Below are 21,199 nucleotides of genomic sequence, written 5' to 3'. Positions count from 1 at the left end.
CTGAACAATATCTGACATCTATGGTCAGATATTACTAACATCGTACGATAAATAACAATGAATAACTTATTCATGTAACAATACTAATAATCTCATGGAGAAAATCTGGCGAAACCTAAGAGATAATAATATTAACTCTAGTTTTTTCGAAACAGAAAATTGGATAATAATGCCAACTTCACAGGAATCGTTTCAAATCAGAAAAATTGACAAATTCTGATATGAAACGACCGACCTCGTCAAACCAAGGTCTGGCCAGCAATGAGACTCCAGCGGGAAGCGAACTCGTAACCAATAGCACGATAGAATACAACACTTACCATTAGACCACACTGCTGGTTAATATGTATGTATATGAACGAGTGAAAAATGAATTTAATACTGTGGGAACTACATTGATAAGCAATGTACATAACAGTGTATGTATATCATATTAGTCTTTTCGAACATACGTTTTCGATATATGGACAGAGAGTTTATAATGAACCGGCAAATGCAAAGTTTTTCATTTGGCATTTCGAACAACTTGGCATCGAACCCGTGCAAAAGATTCGAATTTGAATATGGAGATCGTAAACGTAAAATTTAATAGTGTGACACTTGAAACGCGAACAATGTTTCCCATGAATAAACCTTGGATACGGTATGTGCGCATCGCTAAAGCAAACCCGTTATTGAAAAATCTGGTAAATGGATTTATTTTATTTTTCTCTGGACCATAAAAGCATTTCGCATATAAAGACTGATCCAACCGTTGACGTAGATGCTTTCTTCAAACAAAACACATCATATTATGATTCATTGCATTTACAATACATCATTCGAATTCACCTCTTTGAACTTCTTTGGTCGTTTTAATTGCCTAAACTTGATAAATTTGGTGTAAATAAGCTCTAGTTTTAACAAAATGGTACAAAGTATTCAGAAACGGCAAAGTCGATTGGTGTTAAATAAACACGCGTTTGCTTTCTTTTCGATTATATAAAAAATAAAAAAAGGAAAACAAATAATTCATAAACACTCCAATGCCAATAATGCAAATTTTATAAGATGCTGAAACCAACGATGCTGAAAAACGTTGCAATGCCACAATAACGCATGCAATCCGTTCCTATTTCTTGATGTGTTTCAATAAGTGAATGTTTCAGTATCAAATTAATACTTAAAATCAAATTAAACTACAGTAATGCTATTTTGTCAGAAAATTTTTTTTAAAACAAAACCATGATGATCATATGAACAGTATCGTAAACCATATCATATATAGCGAGCAGCATGGCTCGGTGGTTGGGCTTTTGCCTAGCACCGAGAGGTCACCGGGTGCGATCCCGTGAGTTGACCTCGATTGAAAAGAATTTATTCTGAGCTATCTGTAATGTTGCTAATCAGACTTGGATATTTGTGACTCCAAGTCGATCGTTTCCTACATATCAGAGTTTGCCAATTTTTCTGATTTCATTGTTGAAACGATTCCTCCATTAAATTGGCTAGAAATCCATCCTGCCCACTATGTCACCATTATTTGAGCATGATTTATGTACAAAATTCATAGATGTTTCGTTAATTCCGAGTTTTTCAGTTTCTCGTAATTCATCGACTTATGTAATAAAATGCTACATTGTTTGTAATTGGCCAGGAAAGCGCATTGGGGTTTACCTGTTAGGCCTTTTATATAACCAGTAGCGTGGTCTAGTGGTGAATGTTGAATTACCTCGTACTTGATGTTACGAGTTCGATTCCCGCTAAGTCTCGCTATTGGCCAGACTTAGCGGGAAAGGAAACGGGAAAGGCCTAACAGGTTTACCTGTTAGGCCTTTTATATAACCAGTAGCGTGGTCTAGTGGTGAATGTTGAATTACCTCGTACTTGATGTTACGAGTTCGATTCCCGCTAAGTCTCGCTATTGGCCAGACTTTGATTTGTCAAGGTCGATCGTTTCTTATCAGAATTTGCAAATTTTTCTGATTTTCATTGAAACGATTCCTGTAAAATTGGCGTTTCCTTTCCAATTTTCTATTGCGAATCTTTAGTTATTGTTATATCTTAGGTTTCGCCATATTGCTCACCATAGATGTCTCTGTGGTTGTTTATCGAATATAAAATTCGTATTGTTACATGAAAGTTATTCATCGTTATTTATCGTATTAATACGATATTTGTAATATCTGACGATAGATGTCAGATATTGATTAGATTTACATGTATCTATGTAATAATTATGTGGACCAGGAAGGCGCATTTGGGGTTTACCTGTTAAGCCTTCCTGGTATATTTGTATATATGTATGTAAAAATAAATAAATAAATATGTATATACATATATGTATATATGTAAAATAAATAAATATATGCTATAAATCAAAATTTCAGATATAATAAATATGTTAAGCGATTAAAACTTTCACTCTACATACTAGCTGTTGGGTCACAAGTTATTGTGCGCCGCTTACCATTTATACTGAGCGATTTTTTTGATGTGTAATTTTTAGGTTCCTAGACGCACGCGTATGTACCTATATATGTATGTATGTATACGATGTACACCGAATTTTCTTTTTGTAAAAATAGGTGGTGTCTGATTTCAGTTCTGCGGAACCAGACCCGAAGTTTAAAGTTGTAGGGGCACGTGCTCCGGTCCGAAACCGAAAGTTCCCTCGAAACTTGCTCCTCCGCCATTGTGGAAGTTTTCTAACTGGCAAACGCCGGAATATACAAGGGAAAAAAAGTAGAAATAAAATCGGCGAGTGTAGCAAAAGAAGGGAAGAAAATAAATAAAACTGTATAGTAAAAAAATACGGTAAAACTAAAATGGGGAAAATGTGGCGCTCGCGGCGTACGTGTTAACGTACCAAAACCAGACAGGATTATGTATGTAAAATATGTATGCAAAACGTACAATGAAAATTTTTATAAAATAAACAGCACCTTTTATTATTAAACTGTGTAATTTTCTCCAACTGTAGGTACATTGTTAATTTTATGTGTGCGAATTTTTTTTATTTATAATCCATGCGCAAATTATATGTCACTAATGTTATGCCCGTTGATTTCAAAGAAAGTTATTGATACACGAATTAAAATAAAATATAGTGTATGGTAATTAAAAGGCGCGCGCGTGTATAATAATAATATATATAAAAACCGACTGTCGCTAAATATGTGTGTTTGTATGTTTCAGACGATCAACCAGTATGGGGAACCAATCACAGCCGAGTAATCGAGACGCCGGGAAGCGTAGTAGTGGGGAAGCAAGGGAGGGGGGAGTGACGAGCGCGTTCACATTTGCGCTGGGATCGTCGGCCGCGCCGGACGTCTCGGATGGAGGCGCGGAGGCGAAGACCCCAGAGCGCGGAAGGTGCTCTGGGCGTCAGGGGGCGAAGCCCCCAGGACGACGGAAGTCCTCCGGGCGAACCCTCCAGGCCGCTGGAGGCGTCAGCGGTGCGGGGGGCGAAGCCCTCAGGGCACACATACACACATTCACTTCGAACACATCATTTCGATCATTTCGATTGCTTAGTGCCACTTTTATTGCGATTAATACTACGTGCGTGTGCGCCTATAAATTACCTTACATTTTTATCCGTGTTTCAATTCCTTTTCGAAACCACCCGTTGAAATCAACGGGCGTAACACCAGTTAATAGTAAAAATATAATGCGCTCATTAAACTATCCATTGAATGAATGTATGTGTGTATGTGTGTACGCTCCCGCGCATCTGATACTGACGCCACCCGTTCCAACTCAGGTGCTCAATATCAGGAGCACATGTCAGACGATCAGATCCCCACTTCCCCGCTACCCCGGTCGTTGCACCACATATTTATGCATAACGCATACTAAAGTTTGTTTTTTTTTTAATCTCCATACTTTTCCACGCGCTCGCCACATACCCACACACATATATTTATACATCGCATCGCATCCGTTTTTATATACAATGTCACAGTGAAATTATATTTCATGTGAAAATATATTTTCACTGACGTTTCAGTGAAATCATAACCAGTTACATTTTCAGGGGTTGGTTTTATTAATTTAAGATTAGATTGTTAGGGTTGGTATTATTTAAGGGTTAGGATGGGTTAGGTTAGGTAAGAGTTGGCCTTATTCATTTAAGATTGGGTTGTTAGGGTTAAATTTATAGAGTTAAACGTTGTAAATTCATTGTTTGATACATTTTCACTGCTTGAATTGGTGATAATATATTTTGACTTGTTTTCATATGCTTTCACTGTAACATATATGTATATATATGATACAAAATAAAGTAACGATCAAAAGATAATTTATTAGATCAATCAAGTTTTTGCAAAATGATCTATAGTGAATAATTTCACTCTTCGCCAATCAACGTAATTGACGCAAAGGGGAAAAATTGACGCGAAATTTTTACATGTACGTATGAGCGGAAAATGCACTCGAATTTTCACTGAGTTCGATTAAAACTTGCGGCCTTTTCAAATCGACGAGTGCAGCTTTCACGTGGCTAATGGTGCATGAGAGAGCGGCTCGTTGCATTGCCGAGCTCTGCATTTTTTTTTAAATATATTTATGTATGTACATACAATGTATATTGAGGATCGGTGATTAATGATGGTCATATCATCGATGAAAGTATTTGTTATTCGCTCGCCTCAAAATCCATACATGTACAATGAAACGATGTGTAATATTCATTTTTGTATGAAAAAATAAATTTATTTAAATATATAAATCAGATACATATGTACCTTTGCACCTTTAATATATGGTCAGCAGTATGGCTCGGTGGTTGCGTTTATGTTTAGCACCGAGAGGTTACCGGGTTCGATCCAGTGCTTATCTTTAATACTGCTGGTCAAACTTGAATATTTGTGACTCCAAGTCGATCGTTTCTTATCAGAATTTGATTTATGTATAACATGTAAAAAAAGTCTAAATCCAAAGATGTATCTATGGATTAATTCGTTAATTAATTAATTGTTTATTTCGTATTTGTCAGCCTCTCGAAATGCAGCGATTTATGTAATAAAAATGTTTCAATGTTTGTATTTAATTGTCTACGAAGACGCATTGGGGCGTACCTGTTAGGCCTTCCTGGTATATATCTATGTAATATAAAATAAAATAAAATATGTTACAGTCGAAGTGTATTTTCAGTTGTAATACATTCCAACTGGCGTTTTAGGCCATTCAAATTCGAATACAATTCAACTAGTAAATTATATCTCCACAAGCGCAAATACACATTCAACAATGTGCGCCAGTTGTAATATAACAGTTGACTTTTGACAGGTCTGATGTTTTTACGAATACTGGTATATACATAAATATATATATATATATATATATATATATATATATATATATATATATATATATATATATATATATATATATATATTTATGTATGTAAAATAAAATATATGTATACACTGAAAGAAGCTCTCAACGACTTTTTTTTTTCAAAATTATCATAGAAAATCGAGTGTATTGAACTATAATTTCATATCTAGAAGTTTAAGCGTAATACCAATTTATATTATATATGTATATATAGTGGCAGTATATTTTTTAGTGTTTACAAAAATATTTTAAAATATTTTTCGACGGTTTGAACGAGTAGTAGAGAGCCCTCTGCGACGTTCGAGCGCATCCTATTTAATTTGAACGTAAATATAGCGATTCCAGTGGTCCTCAACATCCGGATGGTGTCCCCTTTCCGCGGCCGCAAAACAGACACTCGAAACTTATTCCCGATCGCAGAAGTGTCCTCTCCTCCAAAGGGAGTTTCAGAACAACTTGTGTTTATATCCATAGCTACATAGATACATGTAGCTAGAGTTTTCGGAAGACTGAATCCATTCCTATCTCGAAGTTTTCTCCTGCCATGTCCCACGAATAGGCCAATTTATAAACACTTGTTAATCTCTATTCATACAATCTAGCACTGCAGGCACAGCAGTGCACGGAAGACTTTTTTATTCATTCTGTAGCATGTGTGAAAAGGAGCTGCCGTTTTAATTGATTTTCGAGGATTACCTCCAGGTTTAAGTGCAGTCGGCTAACAATGGAGACCCCCAAATTGATTTTGTGGTCGGTAAGTTCTCAGAACTGACAGCGCGAAAGCGTGGGACTGCGTGCCGAGACCGTGGGACTGCATATCTGGTACGTGACTATAACAATAAGTAAACAAACGTGTCGAGGAAGATGCACTGAGCTACCTGCCCTTTATAAGTAGGTACTTAGGCCATACCAAGGCATTCCGGACTGAGCACTGGCAGTGCGTGTGTCTCTTTAATCGCCCAATAAATGCTGTGAAGCGACTTTGGCAGCATTTATCCTCCACCCACTCCTACGCAGGAATACGATACTATAATATATATATTATTTATATTAATTTTTAATTTTTACATAGATATATACCAGAAAGGCCTAGAGGGTAAACTCCAATGCGCCTTCCTAGACAATTGATTACAAACATTGCAGCATTTGTTATACATAACATAAATCACTGTATTTCGAGAGGCTGAAGGACACTAAATTATAAATCAATTAATTAATTAGTACACAGAGATCTTTATGGATTTATACTTGTACATAATTTTTTACATATTGTAAATAAATCACATTCAGATATTTGTGACATAGCGGGTAGGATGGATTTTTCCAATATGATGGAGGAACCGTTTTAACAATGATATCAGATAAATTGGCAAACTCTGATAGGAAACGATCAACTTGGAGTCACAAATATGAGCACGGGATCGAACATGGTAGCCTCTCGGTGCTAAACATAAACGCAACTACCCAGCCATACTGCTGGCTATATATATTACATATACATATGTATATTTCACAATATTTATATTAGAGAGCGCAACGATAACGCAAAATATTGCTTGCGACGTATCGTCGAGTCAATATTGTCACAATGTGACTTTGTCACTTTTATTGCCACTTTAGTTAGTGAGCCTGCACTCGCTCCTATGACGTCACTTGCGCACCTATTTCCACAGTAGCCAAAGGAAGCTGGTTTCGCTTGATACGTTCCGGTGACATGTACTACTGTATTATATGAATAAATTTTGTCGGCTACTGCTGTAACGTCTGCGGTGACCAGTAAGTGTGTACATTAGCATTGGTTTTTATCTAAAACTTGCGATTCTAGATTCCGTAGATACTTTTACTGAACAAAGTATACACTGACGCGAAAATTCAAGCACTGGCTGCTGTACACTAGTAAATCTGCTAACGAATTAAATTTGAGCTATTTGACAGCTGACCAAAGTTTGACGTTACTCTTCCAATGAATTTTATGCTCACTGGTTATGTTCAAATAAATAATTTATTGTTGAATTGATACGAAAATAATCAACAAGATTATATGCACTGTAGAAGTTTTACAATTAAGTACATCCATATTACCTACATTTTTTTGTTTTTTTTTGATTTTTGGTTAGAATAGGTAAGGTTACATTTTAATTTGTTCATTACTAATATGTTCTTCGATATATGTAATGTCGCAATATTTCAGTTTTTGTTAAATTCGTCATAGGCTGACTATGTACATACTTGCTAAGAATGTCAACTTATTATACCTTTTGTAAACATTTACTGCGTACAGATAGCTAGTGTATGAATTTACAAGTAAAAGTGTTCGTTCATTCTCCCGTGTATACTTTTACTGGGTGATTTTTATGATGCATACACTTACTAGTCAGTGTATACTGATCAGAGCCTTACACTATTACTGTAACATATGTATATGTAAATTACGGAATATATGAATGTAGATATATCCATATAGAATGTACGAAATAATACTTACGTACTGCTGTTAAGTGCAGTTACCAGTCTGTGCTGAACTAATATGAAGAGAGCTTTTATTTTATTTTATTAATTGAAAAATCAACAGACAGGATGTACATAGATATGTATAAAAAAAAAATAGTAAATAAATAATATATGTAACATCCGAGTCCAATAATAGATTTTTACAAAAATGAAAAAGATAAATATAAGGAAAACAAATTAAAAAGTAAAGAATAAAGGCATGACAAAATATGTAGAACATTGCATAATTAAACTATAGTATTAAAATATTTGGAAAAGGTTATAAAATAGAATGTAAGAAGAAATTGAAATTTACAAATATAAAACAAATGAAAAAGGTAAATACAAAATAAACAAATGAAAAGGAAAAGAATGAAAGCTATAATATGATTAAATAGCACATTACATAACTAAACTAAAGTATAAAAATATATTATAATAAAATGAAAGATTCTTGTGTTAAAAAAACTGACAAATATGACAATTTAAAACATTAGTTGAAATTATTTGAATAACGAGTACATAATAGTAATGTGTCTGAGAATTTTTTTTTTCAGTACAACACTCATCACTTTGAATAGAACTAAATGAAAAATAAATATTTCATTTTACGAGACATGTAAATATATTACTTGTCTATTTACGAAGTTCGTTTCGGAAAAATCTGATGCGAGCATTTTCCCCGAAACCATGAAATTAGTGAACCAAATCCTAGGTTTATTCAATATGTACGCATTTTTACTCAAACGTATTTTATGTATGACATCAACGGGGTGAGGGAAAAAAGCAGGAATAAAAATAGAAAAACTGACATAAAAATAAAGCATTCAAACCAAACCAATGTTTGCAAATAATAAAGAATTTTAATATGGCACAATGCCAAGATCACTAGCAGCGTACGAGAGAGATTTCGCAACCGCCATTGCGAGATTGCACGCGATTCCAAAATATTTCACCGCATAATCCTATAAACAAATTCAAAAGTCCACTTCCGAAATAGTGCCACACCCCTGACATTGCCCCGTTGCGGTAACAATCGAAAACTGTACAATATTTGCGTTTATTTTGACTTTTTTTTTTTTTGGTTTCCTTCGCAGAATTTCCATAAGAAGCAGAGCGGCACGAACAATCGGAATAAAACCGGAAACAAAACCGACTTGAATTATTAAAAGCTTTTAATGTGCAAACACGTTGGGTTAGGGTTGGGTGCGGGATCGTGTTTTTGATACGACCTGGGAGCGACGGGCATTATTTGAATATTTTTACGGTTACATTTTACGTTTGCACGTGTACGTGAACGACGCTGGAGATACGGGACACGTGGGAAATTGGACAAGGAATGCATGTATTATTTATGCGCCCCACGACGATGGGGCCTCCGCCCCCGGGGGGGCCCCGAGACTGGGGCTTGGGTGGCTGCGATGACAGCAGCCTGACATATAATTGAATGTATGGACGGAAAAAATATTAAATAGTCGAATTCCCGTCACGAAACTAGTTACAGGATATACGACTTTAAAAAAAAATCTACCGTGTAAAATAAATGTGTAGTCTCTTATAAAAAGATATCAATAAAATATTGAAGCAATTCTAGAGCTATCAAATTGTACGTGGAATTGATTAAATGGAGGCTTCTTTTCTGATGATTATCTCTCCCTACTAAGTATTTACATACATATAATATACCAGTATCCAATTGCTTGAGTAATATGTAGTCTTAAGTCCAATACTAATTACTAAAATCAACAGCTATTTCAATAATTTATTTAAACAGTGACAAGTCAAAAAATGGTTACGAAAAATATATTATTAAAATAAAATTAAAATATATTAATTAGCCAGCAGCATAGCTCGGTCGTTAAGCTTCTGCCTAACACCGAGAGGCGCAGGGTTCGATCCCATGAGCTGACCTCGATTGAAAAGAATTTTTCTGCGTATATCTGTAGTGCTGCTGGTCAGACCTGGATATTTGTGACTCCAGGTCGATCGTTTCCTATCAGAGGTTGCCAATTTTCTCTGATTTCATTGTTGAAACAGTTCTCGATTAAAAATTGGCTAAAATCCTTCCTACCTACTATGTCGCCACTATTTGAGTATGATTATTGTACAATAGAATTTATGTACAATTCATAGATGTCTCGTTAATTTGCGAGTTTTCAGTGTCTCGTAATTCAGCGACTTTATAATAAAAATGCTGTATTATTTGTAATTGGCCAGGAAGGAGCATTGGAGTGTACCTGTAAGGCCTTTCCGGTATAAAAATGTAATAATAATACATAATAGCCAATATATATATGGCTCAGTGGTTGCGTTTATGTTTATCACCAAAAGATTATTGGGTTCGATCCCGGGCTAATCTTTAATACTGGTGGTTAGACTTGGATATTTGTGACTCCAAGTCAATCATTTCCTACCAGAGTTTGCCAATTGTATCTGATCATTTTTGAAACGGTTCCTCAAAATTGGCAAAACAAATCATTCTACCTGCTGTCACAAATCTTCTGTATTTAATGTTTGTACAGTTTGTAAAAATTTACGTACAAGTCTAAATCCATAGATGTCTCAATGGATTAATTAATTATTTTTTTGTTAATTTCGTGTTTATTTATTTATTGAAAAATCAACAGGCCTCAGATGTAGAAATTCATAAATATAAAGAATAAATATAACAAAATAAACTTCTTAATAAGTGTTCTTTAGCTTCTCGAAATACAGTGATTTATGTAATAAAAATGCTGCATTATTTGTTATTAATTGTCTAGGAAGGCGCATTGGGGTCTTCCTGTCAAGCCGGTATATATATATATATTTAAAATAAAATAAAAAATAAAGAAATATAGAGATAACGCATTCTAGTCAGAGCACGCTTTCTACTCTTGTTTTGTATCGCAACCCCCCGAGTTTTCTCGGCAACCCCTTCCGTCTCGTTTCTTTCAACTGATGGTGAACCAAATTATTAATTTATACATTTCATTTATTGGTATACTTTTTTAATATATTCATCTTGTTTCTGTATAATAAATAAATCAATAACGTGTAACATTAATATCTTTTGAATATACATAGGTATCACATTTCTCACTCAAAACGACATTTACTATTAATCTTCAATATTTGACACCACTATATGAAATATTTTATATGCAATATTTGAAGAAGATAAATCTACCTACCATAGCTCGCCAGAAAAACATTTAATCTTTTTATCGCCCACATCGAGAAAACGATATATGTAGATACGTATCATATCTAATTAAAACCTTATAAAAGCACCCAAATGCCACATTTTTTCATAGAGCGTCTCCTCGCGTTCAAATTGTATATTTTTCCCAATAAAAAAACGGTTTTCCCCTTCCAGGCGTGCCACACATGTGACAACACTTGAATATTGATTGATGTATTGCCGGATAAAGTAAAGTGACGTTTATTCTATACTATGATTATATTTCCCCGTTGTCACTTTCCGAGTGAACGTGTACCAGTTGATAATACAGAAGAAAAACCGGGAAGGGATGAGGGGGTGGTTCGACTGAAAAGAGGCATTCGAGGCACTATTCGAGCCGAGAGAGAGATACAGCTTTTCTCCTCTTTTTCCCTATAGTGCTATATTGAAAAAAAAGCCAAATGAGCCCATTTCAGTGTCGAGCAAGCAGGAAAACAACACCATTTATATGATAATACGATGCCACGGTTACATATCAAAAAGCTATACGACGGTGGCTATAATAAATTGCACAGTAAAATATAATATCCCGCAAATGGACAAAAATATATATTTGTCTTTTGTACGTATTCCTTCGGGTGTGTAGCTGGAAGGAAGGAGGTCGAAATATACTGGCAGGAGAGGCTCCAGAGTATTGAGAATGGAGGAAAATGTTCCTGTGAGTGCATGCCACATTCGCACGAAGCAATACTATAATTTTTAATACTGAAAGAATATTATAAATAAATAAATAAACAAACAAACAAATTTATATTCGACGCAGTCGGATCGGACAGTAACAGTGGCAAGCGGCCGTGTACAAAGGATAGTTTGGAACGACAAAAGCAGAAACTGCTATAACATATTTCACCGGTCTCAGCTAAGTAATGGACGTTAATAGCTTTCACAACCTATAAAGAGGTTTAATATTACACGATTTCATAGCCAAATTTCGCCGAATTCACTCTGGATTCACGGCGCGTGTGTACGCTTTAAAGTCATTGCGGAAAAGTGTAAATTCGAAACATTTGTACATGTGTGTCGCTCTTGATCGTAAAATGTTGCAGATTTGGCATATTTTACTGTATGATTTGGCATATTTTATTATACCAGTGTCTTCACAGGTTACCCCAATATGACACTGTGGCCAGATAATACATAAAAAAACTCAAGTAAAAAAAAAATGTTTATAAAAAACTTTAGTAAAAAAACTCATGTAACAAAATAAATGTATATAAAAAATAATATGTATGTATGTGATGATCTAAAAGCGGCCCATACCTCTTAGTAATATATTTAATTACATTAGTTTAAGCCGGGATCATAATTTTGATTGAAACCCAATCATTGAAATCTTTTTGATTGAAACCCCAATCATTGAAATCATTTTGATTGAAATTTTAATCCCACACATTTGTACATTTGTTGTTGAAATATTGTTTAAATTGCCTTTTTATTTTAATAAATTAATTGTATTTAATTTATTATATATTTATTTAATTATTTATTATATTTTAGTACATTATTTGTTTATATACATTTATTTTACTTGACTTTTTTTAATATAGTTTTTTTAATAAAGTTTTTTATATACATTTATTTTTTATATTTTAGTACATTATTTTTACATTTATTTTGTTACATGAGTTTTTTTACTAAAGTTTTTTATAAACATTTATTTTTTTTTTCTTGAGTTTTTTTATATATCTTAAAATTATATACTAAACCAAAAAGAGGTATGTTTTTAAAAAACCTTTTTTTATTTAAGATTTTATTATTTTCTACCTTTTAGTGTTACAGAAATTACTACATTACCGCAGGCAGCCCGTGAGAATTACTAAAAAATATATGCTGATGTATATATGTAACTGAAAATGTTAGAGTAGCACTGATTTAAATGCTACAGACATTTATTTATGAATACAATATTTTACAAATTATTTTCACTATTTTATACATAGTAATTTAATTATCATTTACAAATTAATTATAATTATTTACAAATTAATTTAATTATTATTTATAATTATTTTCATTGTTGAGTAATACGCATCTAAATGACTTTAAAGGCACTTTAAAATCTCAATATGTAGTATTTCTATAAATCATAGTCATCAAGTCCAGTTGCAAAGATGTTTGAATCTTAAAATTCCATAAATGAGTTTATGTATTTACAGAAATGAACTTTTCAATCATCAGATAAATTAAATCAGCTGATAACTAAAAATAAAACTATCTGTGTTTGATCTGTGTACATATGTTTGTAACTTGAATTGGTTAGAAAGTTTTTTTTGGAGGATTAAACAATTAAATTTGAGGTTATGAGTTGCAGCCGGAGATACATATATATACTCATTTATGCAGTTAAGAATAGGTTATTAACCCAATTGGCTAAAAATCCTTCCTACCTACCATGTCACCACTATTTGAGTATGATTAACGTACAATAAAATGTATGTAAAATTCAATTTATGAGTTGAGTTTTCAGTATGAGTTTTCAATAAATGCTGCATTGTTTGCAATTGACCAGGAAGGCGCATTGAGGTTACCTGTAGGGCCTTCCTGGTATATATGTATGTAAACATAAATAAATAAATATAAATAACCAACTCCAGCTTCGACCAAATTACCTTAACGCAATTTCCTTACATCACCTGCGCTATAGACCATCTGAAGCGGCCCTAACGTGCAATCCGCAATAGAAAATAGCTTGGAGAGATTTCCGATTTGTGTGCAATATAATCTTAGGTTACCTAGTGTACCTATATAGAAGAAGAGAGAGAGAAAGAGAAAGGGGAGGATCGTGCATGTTGAGAAGCTCTGTATACCGTGTCGGCGTATCCTTACAAAGGACGGCCGTTTTACGATCAGCTCGCGTTGCAATAAACCGAACATACTTGGATATGTATAGTGGATATGGGCACGAGCGTCTCTCTGACGAAGTAAGAATATCGGATCCGAATCACGTAACATCGCAGACAGGCGCCGCCAGAACCACCCACAGAATCCAAACTAGGGGTCCATCGCTGGAGACGAACTCGAGACCTGCACCTGAAGTCTCCGAGACCTTTTAAATCCGACGCCATCGTTATCAAACTTTCTACTTCTTATGTATGTACATATATTCTCGTGAAACGTGAGAACTCGTTTAATTGGCTAGGTGTGTTGGCTTAAGGGAGCTGATCCCAAATGTGGTGTTCGGTTGGTGGAAAATTCTGCCTATGTATGAGTTACGTATTCTGGGTTCAATCGTATTCATTAAAATTTGATCAATGAATATATAGACAATCGGTCTCTGTGACGGGCCGGAATGTGAAATACCGGAAAACGCAAATATCGGAAGGCAAAGATCGAAAATCGAAAGATCTTAAGTCGAAAGATCAAAAAAAAAGGGTGCATGGTACAACAGGAACAAGAGGAACAGGCTTTTCCTCCCGTATTAATATGTGCGCGCAGAATACGGGAGAAAAAGCCTGTTCCTGCAAATTAAGTGAGTATGTATCGTTTACCATGCACCCTTTTTTTTATCTTTCGACTTAATATCTTTCGATTTTGGATCTTTGCCTTCCGATATTTGCGTTTTCCGGCATTTCACATTCCGGCCCGCGAGGTAGACCCATAGAAAATATAACAAAATATAGATAAGAATCTTATTAAATGTAGATGAGCTATAATTCTGAAAGACGTTAAGCTTTAAAATTGAAACAAAATATAAATAAGATTAAGTTTTCTTTTAATCTTTAACTAAGAATGCTCAATTTTTGACGTTATTTTCCGTTAAAATCATAGGGTAGTTCGTTCATAATGACAGAAAATATGGTAGTAAAAAAAGAGCCTTTGAGTTTTTAAAGTATCTCAAATGATTAAAAGCAACGTGAATATCTTTAATAAAATGTTTATTTATTTATTTAAGAATACTTGGGAAAGACGGCAATAGCCGATGGACCCAAGGACCACGGGGTTTGTTAATACCAAAAGTTATAATACAAATATCATATAAGATAAAAGACAAAAATCGAAATCAAATTAAAGCAAAAAAAAACTCAAAAATGGAGGAAAATGAAATTAAAATAAAGAATTAGAAAAATACAAAAGAATTTACTTAAAAATTATGAACTACAAGAACCCATTTATTTTTAGCAAATCGTCAAGTATATTGTTAAAAAGGTCTAGGTTACTGTATGTTACTAATTATTTGTTAGACTATTATTTTAAATAAGAAAGATTCATTAATTATTTTGTAGTAAATATTATATATATTTGGAATCCGAGAGTATGGCTTTTCAGATGATTGTTTTTGTTTAAGGTGAGGAGGTTTATCATTGGATGATTGTATGTAGTGGTTATTTATAATATTATACATAGAATTCTTGTTCATGCCATCTCGAAAACGAAAAGATTCATTCGTTTCAATCTCATATCGTATGGAAAAGATTTTCTCCGCTCAAAAAGTCCCATCAATGTATCCAATACAATTGATTTTATCATTAGTAATCTTTTTAATCCTGCCTAATAAATTAATAGATAAAAACATCATAACTGAAATTACTATTGAGTATAAGCAAAATATAGAAATAGCTGAAGATTCTCAGTCGTCCAGTCAATAATAAAAAGGCAAGACCACAAATTATTGTAATGCTAATAGAACTGAAGGTGTATACTGAAATCTTAACCAGAAAAGTTAAGAATTGAAAATAGATTTTTCAGCTCTTTTAATATTAGAATAATGTAATACTATGATTACTAACAAAATTAAATTAAAATTATAAAATAGAATATGATCAGTAGATCAGTAGCTATTAAAGAGATATAATATGTATTGTGTGAATAAAAAGCATTTAAAAATCAAAAATCAAATCAAACCAGAAAAGTAAATAAATTGTTTGATCTAAAACTTCACATAGAGCAATTTTCGTTTTAAATAAAAATTAAATTAAATATTTGAAAGTGAGATGATCAATCGAGATCACTCAAAAGCTCGCCTATTAGATATGCAATGTTGCCTTTTATATTGATTCCCACTTGAAAGCGTGTATAACGAGTCTGACACGCATCCATACATTTGCAGAGGGAAAAGTTTTACGATATGTGAAATTCAATATTGGATAGACCAAAGCGAGCTTTCAATAAATAAGCGTTCCGGTTCGAGTGCGCACACACAGACAGACGAAATAAGTGGGTGGTGGGAGGTATGGAGGCTGGTGGTAACACGATCACCCTTTTCGGTGATAGGTGAACGATATTAAACAATGTCGATTTAGGGTGCGAATTCGTACGGTAGCTTGCCGTCTCTCCAGATTTGTCTTTCCGAGGATCTACTGCTGCTTTTTCGCGAAATGCTCTCGCCCTTTGCAGACGGCGAAAGCTTTAGCAAGTATTCGCCGAAGAATTCAGATTGAAATTGGAAGATTCCAAAGAGGGAGGGAGACGAGGGGTTCGAATTTATCACCCCGAACCCACGGGCGAATGCTCGCGACATCGCGAACAACCCTTATTAGACAACTTTACAATGCTACAAGGACAAAGGGATGACGATTTTGCACCCCTGAACCGTTGTATTGGATGATCTTTTCGCACCATTAAATTTCCCAAATCTAAATGCATATTTTCCAGCTCGATCTCAGCACACCCAGTAGATTAATGTAGGAGCACTAAATTATAGAACTTTGCCCAAATTGTACGTAAAATTTAACAAAATCAAGCAATATGCAATTACCCAGCATTAACAATATACGCAAGATTATAGTCGAATACTTAAAATAATAGTTTGTTTTTCAAAACAAAACATTTGAATTAACTAGCATTACTTACGCGAGTAAAAGTATGAAAATTTTTTAAACATTCGTAAACAAAGCTAATAACAAATAAAGAAACTAACATTCATCTTTAAATAGTAAGAAAAATTCGAACTTTTTTATAAAATCTTACTTTCTACGATCTAATTTTGAAAACCGTGATATAGGATACAAACTTTCTTGATTTTTAATTGTAATTTCATATTAAATTAAGATTAAGATTAGCCGATCACATAATGAGACTATTAAATAAAAAATTTAAAATTCAAGTAGATAATATAAATATTTAAAGCAATGAAGAAAACCTAACTAGCTTAAGTTCTAGCTATCTGAGACTTTGCGAATAGCTTAAGATCATAACACGTTAATTGGGCACTTTTCCAGAATCTCATTGATAATAATTAATTAATACCTTTGGTTTGGTAAGCAAACTGAGGTAGTTCAAACTATGTATTCTTTTCAATTTTATCTTCTTATCTTGCGTTGAAATTTTATTCATTGACATTTTATATGTACATAAGTTATTATCACAATTATTCTTAAGTTTATGTTATATTATATTTTTTTCATCTAGGAGAATGATGATGATATACCAAAAGTATTTAAAAACAAGTTATGTGTTGCTAATACGGTCTTTTTTTTAAACTATCTAGGCTATTATTCCTCTATTTACATTGATGCTTTATCATAAGTTACATACATAAAGTCACACAAGACAGTGATATTGAAATTAGAGTAAATTTATTTGCTGTTTTTTATGTACCCTAATGTCAATATAATAGCGAATTTCGGAATTTGGAAACACTTCTAGTTGGAAAAGATGTATAATTTTATATTAAAAAAAGAATAATTTTACATTAAAAAAATTTCATATGGGATGTTTTTTCACATTACTAAAGTACGAAAAAAAATCTGAAACTTTGTCACGCGTACCTTAAACAACAGTATTAGCGCGTCTCCAGTTCTTTGTTGATGTAACTTAAACATAATTTCTCACGTCCACTATAATATTTACTATTAATGATATTATTTTACTGATTCCCCATGATACAGATCATCTATTCCAACTAGAGGTATTTGCAAAATTCGCTGTTTTCGATGTACCCTAATGTATGTACATACATCAATCAAATGACCTCATTATAAAATAACATTAAGAAGACCAAGAGAAATCGATTAGCTAATATATTATTCTAGCAAAAACTTTATCATTAGTCGTTTGAGTGGCTAAATTGTGTTAATGGATTTCTACTTAAGCCAGTCTTTTTTAAATCCAATCTGAACCAACCAAAAAAAATCTTTTTTGCACAGTCGCCGTCTCATATGCTTTTGCATGCTTGAAAACTTCAAATGTCAAACTGGCACTGTCTGCTTTAATATTCCACGGCGAAAAGCAAGACAAACTTCGTCCGACCATATTGTCTGCTTTAATAAAATAAAACGAGCGGATTCGTCTGCCAAGTTTCGCCCAGCCGAAAAATAAATAATAGAGGAAAAAATGTCCAACCGAACTATTTTAATACACTTAATGAGATCGAATCGAAAAAATCAACGTGTGATTGAATATATTATACACCTATGTACATACCTCGTTGTCTTTATCTGCGTCTTTGATGTGTTGGGCTATGAATCGAACTCCCCTAAGAGCTGCCTGCACCTCTGGCGACATATTCCTAGGCAGCACATTGTCGGCTTCAGGCACTACTAATTTATACGCCACATTTAATTTACGTTCATATTTAATGTATTTCTTGAATTATGTGGATATTGATCACCTGAACCGTGAGACATGTGAGGTGGAGTCGGTCTCGCTTCCTCGTCGGCTCCTCTTCCGAAAGCTTGTCCCACTGAGTCAAATCCTTCTTGTCCACTCTTGTAATCTGGTGTGAAGGGATCGCTAAGGCTTTCTCTGCTATTTAATAAAAAAAATAAAAATATTACTTTATACCAAGCGTCCAATCACAATGAAAAACAACTGCAAATTCTTATTTAGTGGACAATAGGGACGGCATAACCAGTTTACCAGTTTATTGATTTACAGGTACATCGTCAAAATTTCGCCAGCTGTATTATTGTATCGGATATTATTTTATCGCGATTTAAGTATATATGTTACAGTTGAAGTGTATTTTCAGTAGTAATATATTTTATCTAATTGGAATATATTCCGTCTAACCCACGTAAGTTGATTCATATGGCGAATTACTTTCCAATTGGTCAAAATATATTACAACTGAAAATAAGTTGGTACCAGTTTAGATGGAAAGACTAGGTTTTCGTGAAAACGTCACTCGACTAGTAAATTGAGTTGAAAAGTCACATTTTTATTTTGAAAACATTCTTAGAATTATCGTAATACGGTACTCATTACTTTTATTTGTAATACCTAGCAAATAATAACGGATTATTGAATTCTAAAGCATTCGTAAAAACAAGTAAAAACATCATTCGTAAAAATAAGTTGGTACCAGGTTAGATGAAGAGGTTTGATTTCGTGAAAGCGTCACTCTATTAATTAACTGAGTTGGAAAGTCACATTTTTTTAAGACATTCTTAGAGTTATCGTAATACGGTACTCATTACTTTTATTCGTAATACAAAGCAAATATTATATTATTATTATTTCATTCCTATTTGACCTACATACATATGTACATTTGTATATTCATTATATGGACCACATTAGAAGACATTTAAAATGAGTTTAAAGATATTGTCCATTTTTCAAAACAGTATTGGATCAAAACCCCGTAAATCGAGAAACGTGTATATATGTACATATGTACACATGTATATGTATAAAAATTAGTAAAATAAATTAATTTGGAATACTTTTACTAAAAAATGAATAATCATTTATTTTTAAATATTTAATAGATATCATATATGTATGTACATATATGCACATGTATTTTTTAAGCTATTAAATGGGTTAGTACGCAATCCTCAAGTTCTTAATGAATTTAAATTTTATACACCTAGTAAGTTCAGGGACCTGAGGAATCGTGATTTATTTTTTTCTCCTGTGGCTCGCACAAATATGTTGGCAACGTCTCCAATATCTAGAGCAGTGGTTCTCAGGCGAAATTTTACCGTGGCCACACAGGTGATAATAGTGGTCCCATGGATATGTCTGGTGGCCGCACCAAATTTAATCAAATAAATTAAAGTTACAAAAAAAGTGAATCAATTTATTCATAAAATAAAAGAAATTTTAACATTTTGGTATCTATTTATTTAATAATAATGCAAATGGAAATTGCTCAATACTCCTTTCTTCCAATGCAAGCCGCATTGCTGCTTCTAAGTTTGCGTCTGTCAGCTCGTTTCTAAATTTGTTTTTAATAAAGTGCATTACACTGAATGATCTTTCGCAATATACGGTAGTGGGAAAAATAGACAATATTAATAAAGCAATTGTTGCCAAATCTTTATATTGGTTTGTTTCATTGTCAACATATATTTCCGACCAAAATTTTTGAACCGAAATATTATTAAAATGGTTATTAAGTATTTGATCATGACTAATTTCTAATAATGCATATTTTACGTTAGCCCAGTTAATTAATCTCAATACTGAAAATGATTTTAATCAATTATAGTACTATGAAATTTTTATTTATCTTCATAATAAATAAATAATATGTACAAAAGAAACAGTTTTAAAAATATTCAATTCTTCGAACCTTTCATCAAGTTCCAGATTCAGAGATTTAAGACACTCTATTATTTTAAGTTTTTTCTGTCATCTTATCTATGAAATCACTAACAGAAGATAAAATTGAAAAATTGTCATTTTCAACTTCTGTCACAAAGCTTTTCGCTATAATTTTAGTTTGTCAATGATGAGCATGGTTTCTATAATATTATTGTTAAGTTACTTTTTTGTACTTTTTAAAATATATTTAATTTTTTTTTAAATATTAGTATTATTTAGTATTAAGTCGCTGGTGGCCGCACCGTGGCCGCACTTGAGAACCACAGATCTAGAGCGATATATTGAGGTGAAATTGACCGGTTTAATGTAAGCTGTGCTGAACTGGTTGAGTGGTTGTGGAACAACGCCCGTGGTTGATTTTATCAATTACCTAAACACAATCTGCGTCATCTAGATCGTAAACTTTATAGAGTCTTTAGTTAATATTAAGTATTAGATGTATTATGAGCATTTATAAGAATTTTAAATAGGTTTTTGAACTATTTTTCCTATTATGCTGTACATTAACATTAGAATAATATAATACTATGATTACTAACAAAATCAAATTAAAACTGTAAAATAGAAAATGATCAGTAGATCAGTAGCTATTAAAATAGATATAAGATGTATTGTGAACATAATTTAGTAATAATAAAAAGCATTTAAAAATCAATTTTATCAATTATA

General features: G+C 33.0%; 1 protein-coding gene across 5 annotated transcripts in view; it reads right to left on the bottom strand.

Moving 5' to 3' along the window:
* LOC143914225 (acetylcholine receptor subunit beta-like 2) overlaps positions 1-21,199 on the bottom strand; it is a 70,194-nt gene that overhangs the window by 28,990 nt on the left and 20,005 nt on the right. The window contains exons 8-9 of one of the 5 annotated variants that reach the window (XM_077434354.1): positions 18,588-18,724; positions 18,401-18,513 (exon numbers count right to left, since the gene is read on the bottom strand). In XM_077434354.1, the coding sequence (XP_077290480.1) occupies positions 18,401-18,513; positions 18,588-18,724 (250 nt within the window). The remainder of the gene's footprint in view (positions 1-18,400; positions 18,514-18,587; positions 18,725-21,199) is intronic. The other 4 variants (XM_077434356.1, XM_077434355.1, XM_077434358.1 and 1 more) reach the window with 4 other exon arrangements.

Source organism: Arctopsyche grandis, chromosome 7 (assembly GCF_051622035.1).
Source record: "Arctopsyche grandis isolate Sample6627 chromosome 7, ASM5162203v2, whole genome shotgun sequence".
Taxonomy (NCBI): Eukaryota; Metazoa; Arthropoda; class Insecta; order Trichoptera; family Hydropsychidae; genus Arctopsyche; species Arctopsyche grandis.
The sequence above is the reverse complement of the archived record's forward strand: the minus strand, read 5'-3'. Positions and strand labels throughout refer to the sequence as shown.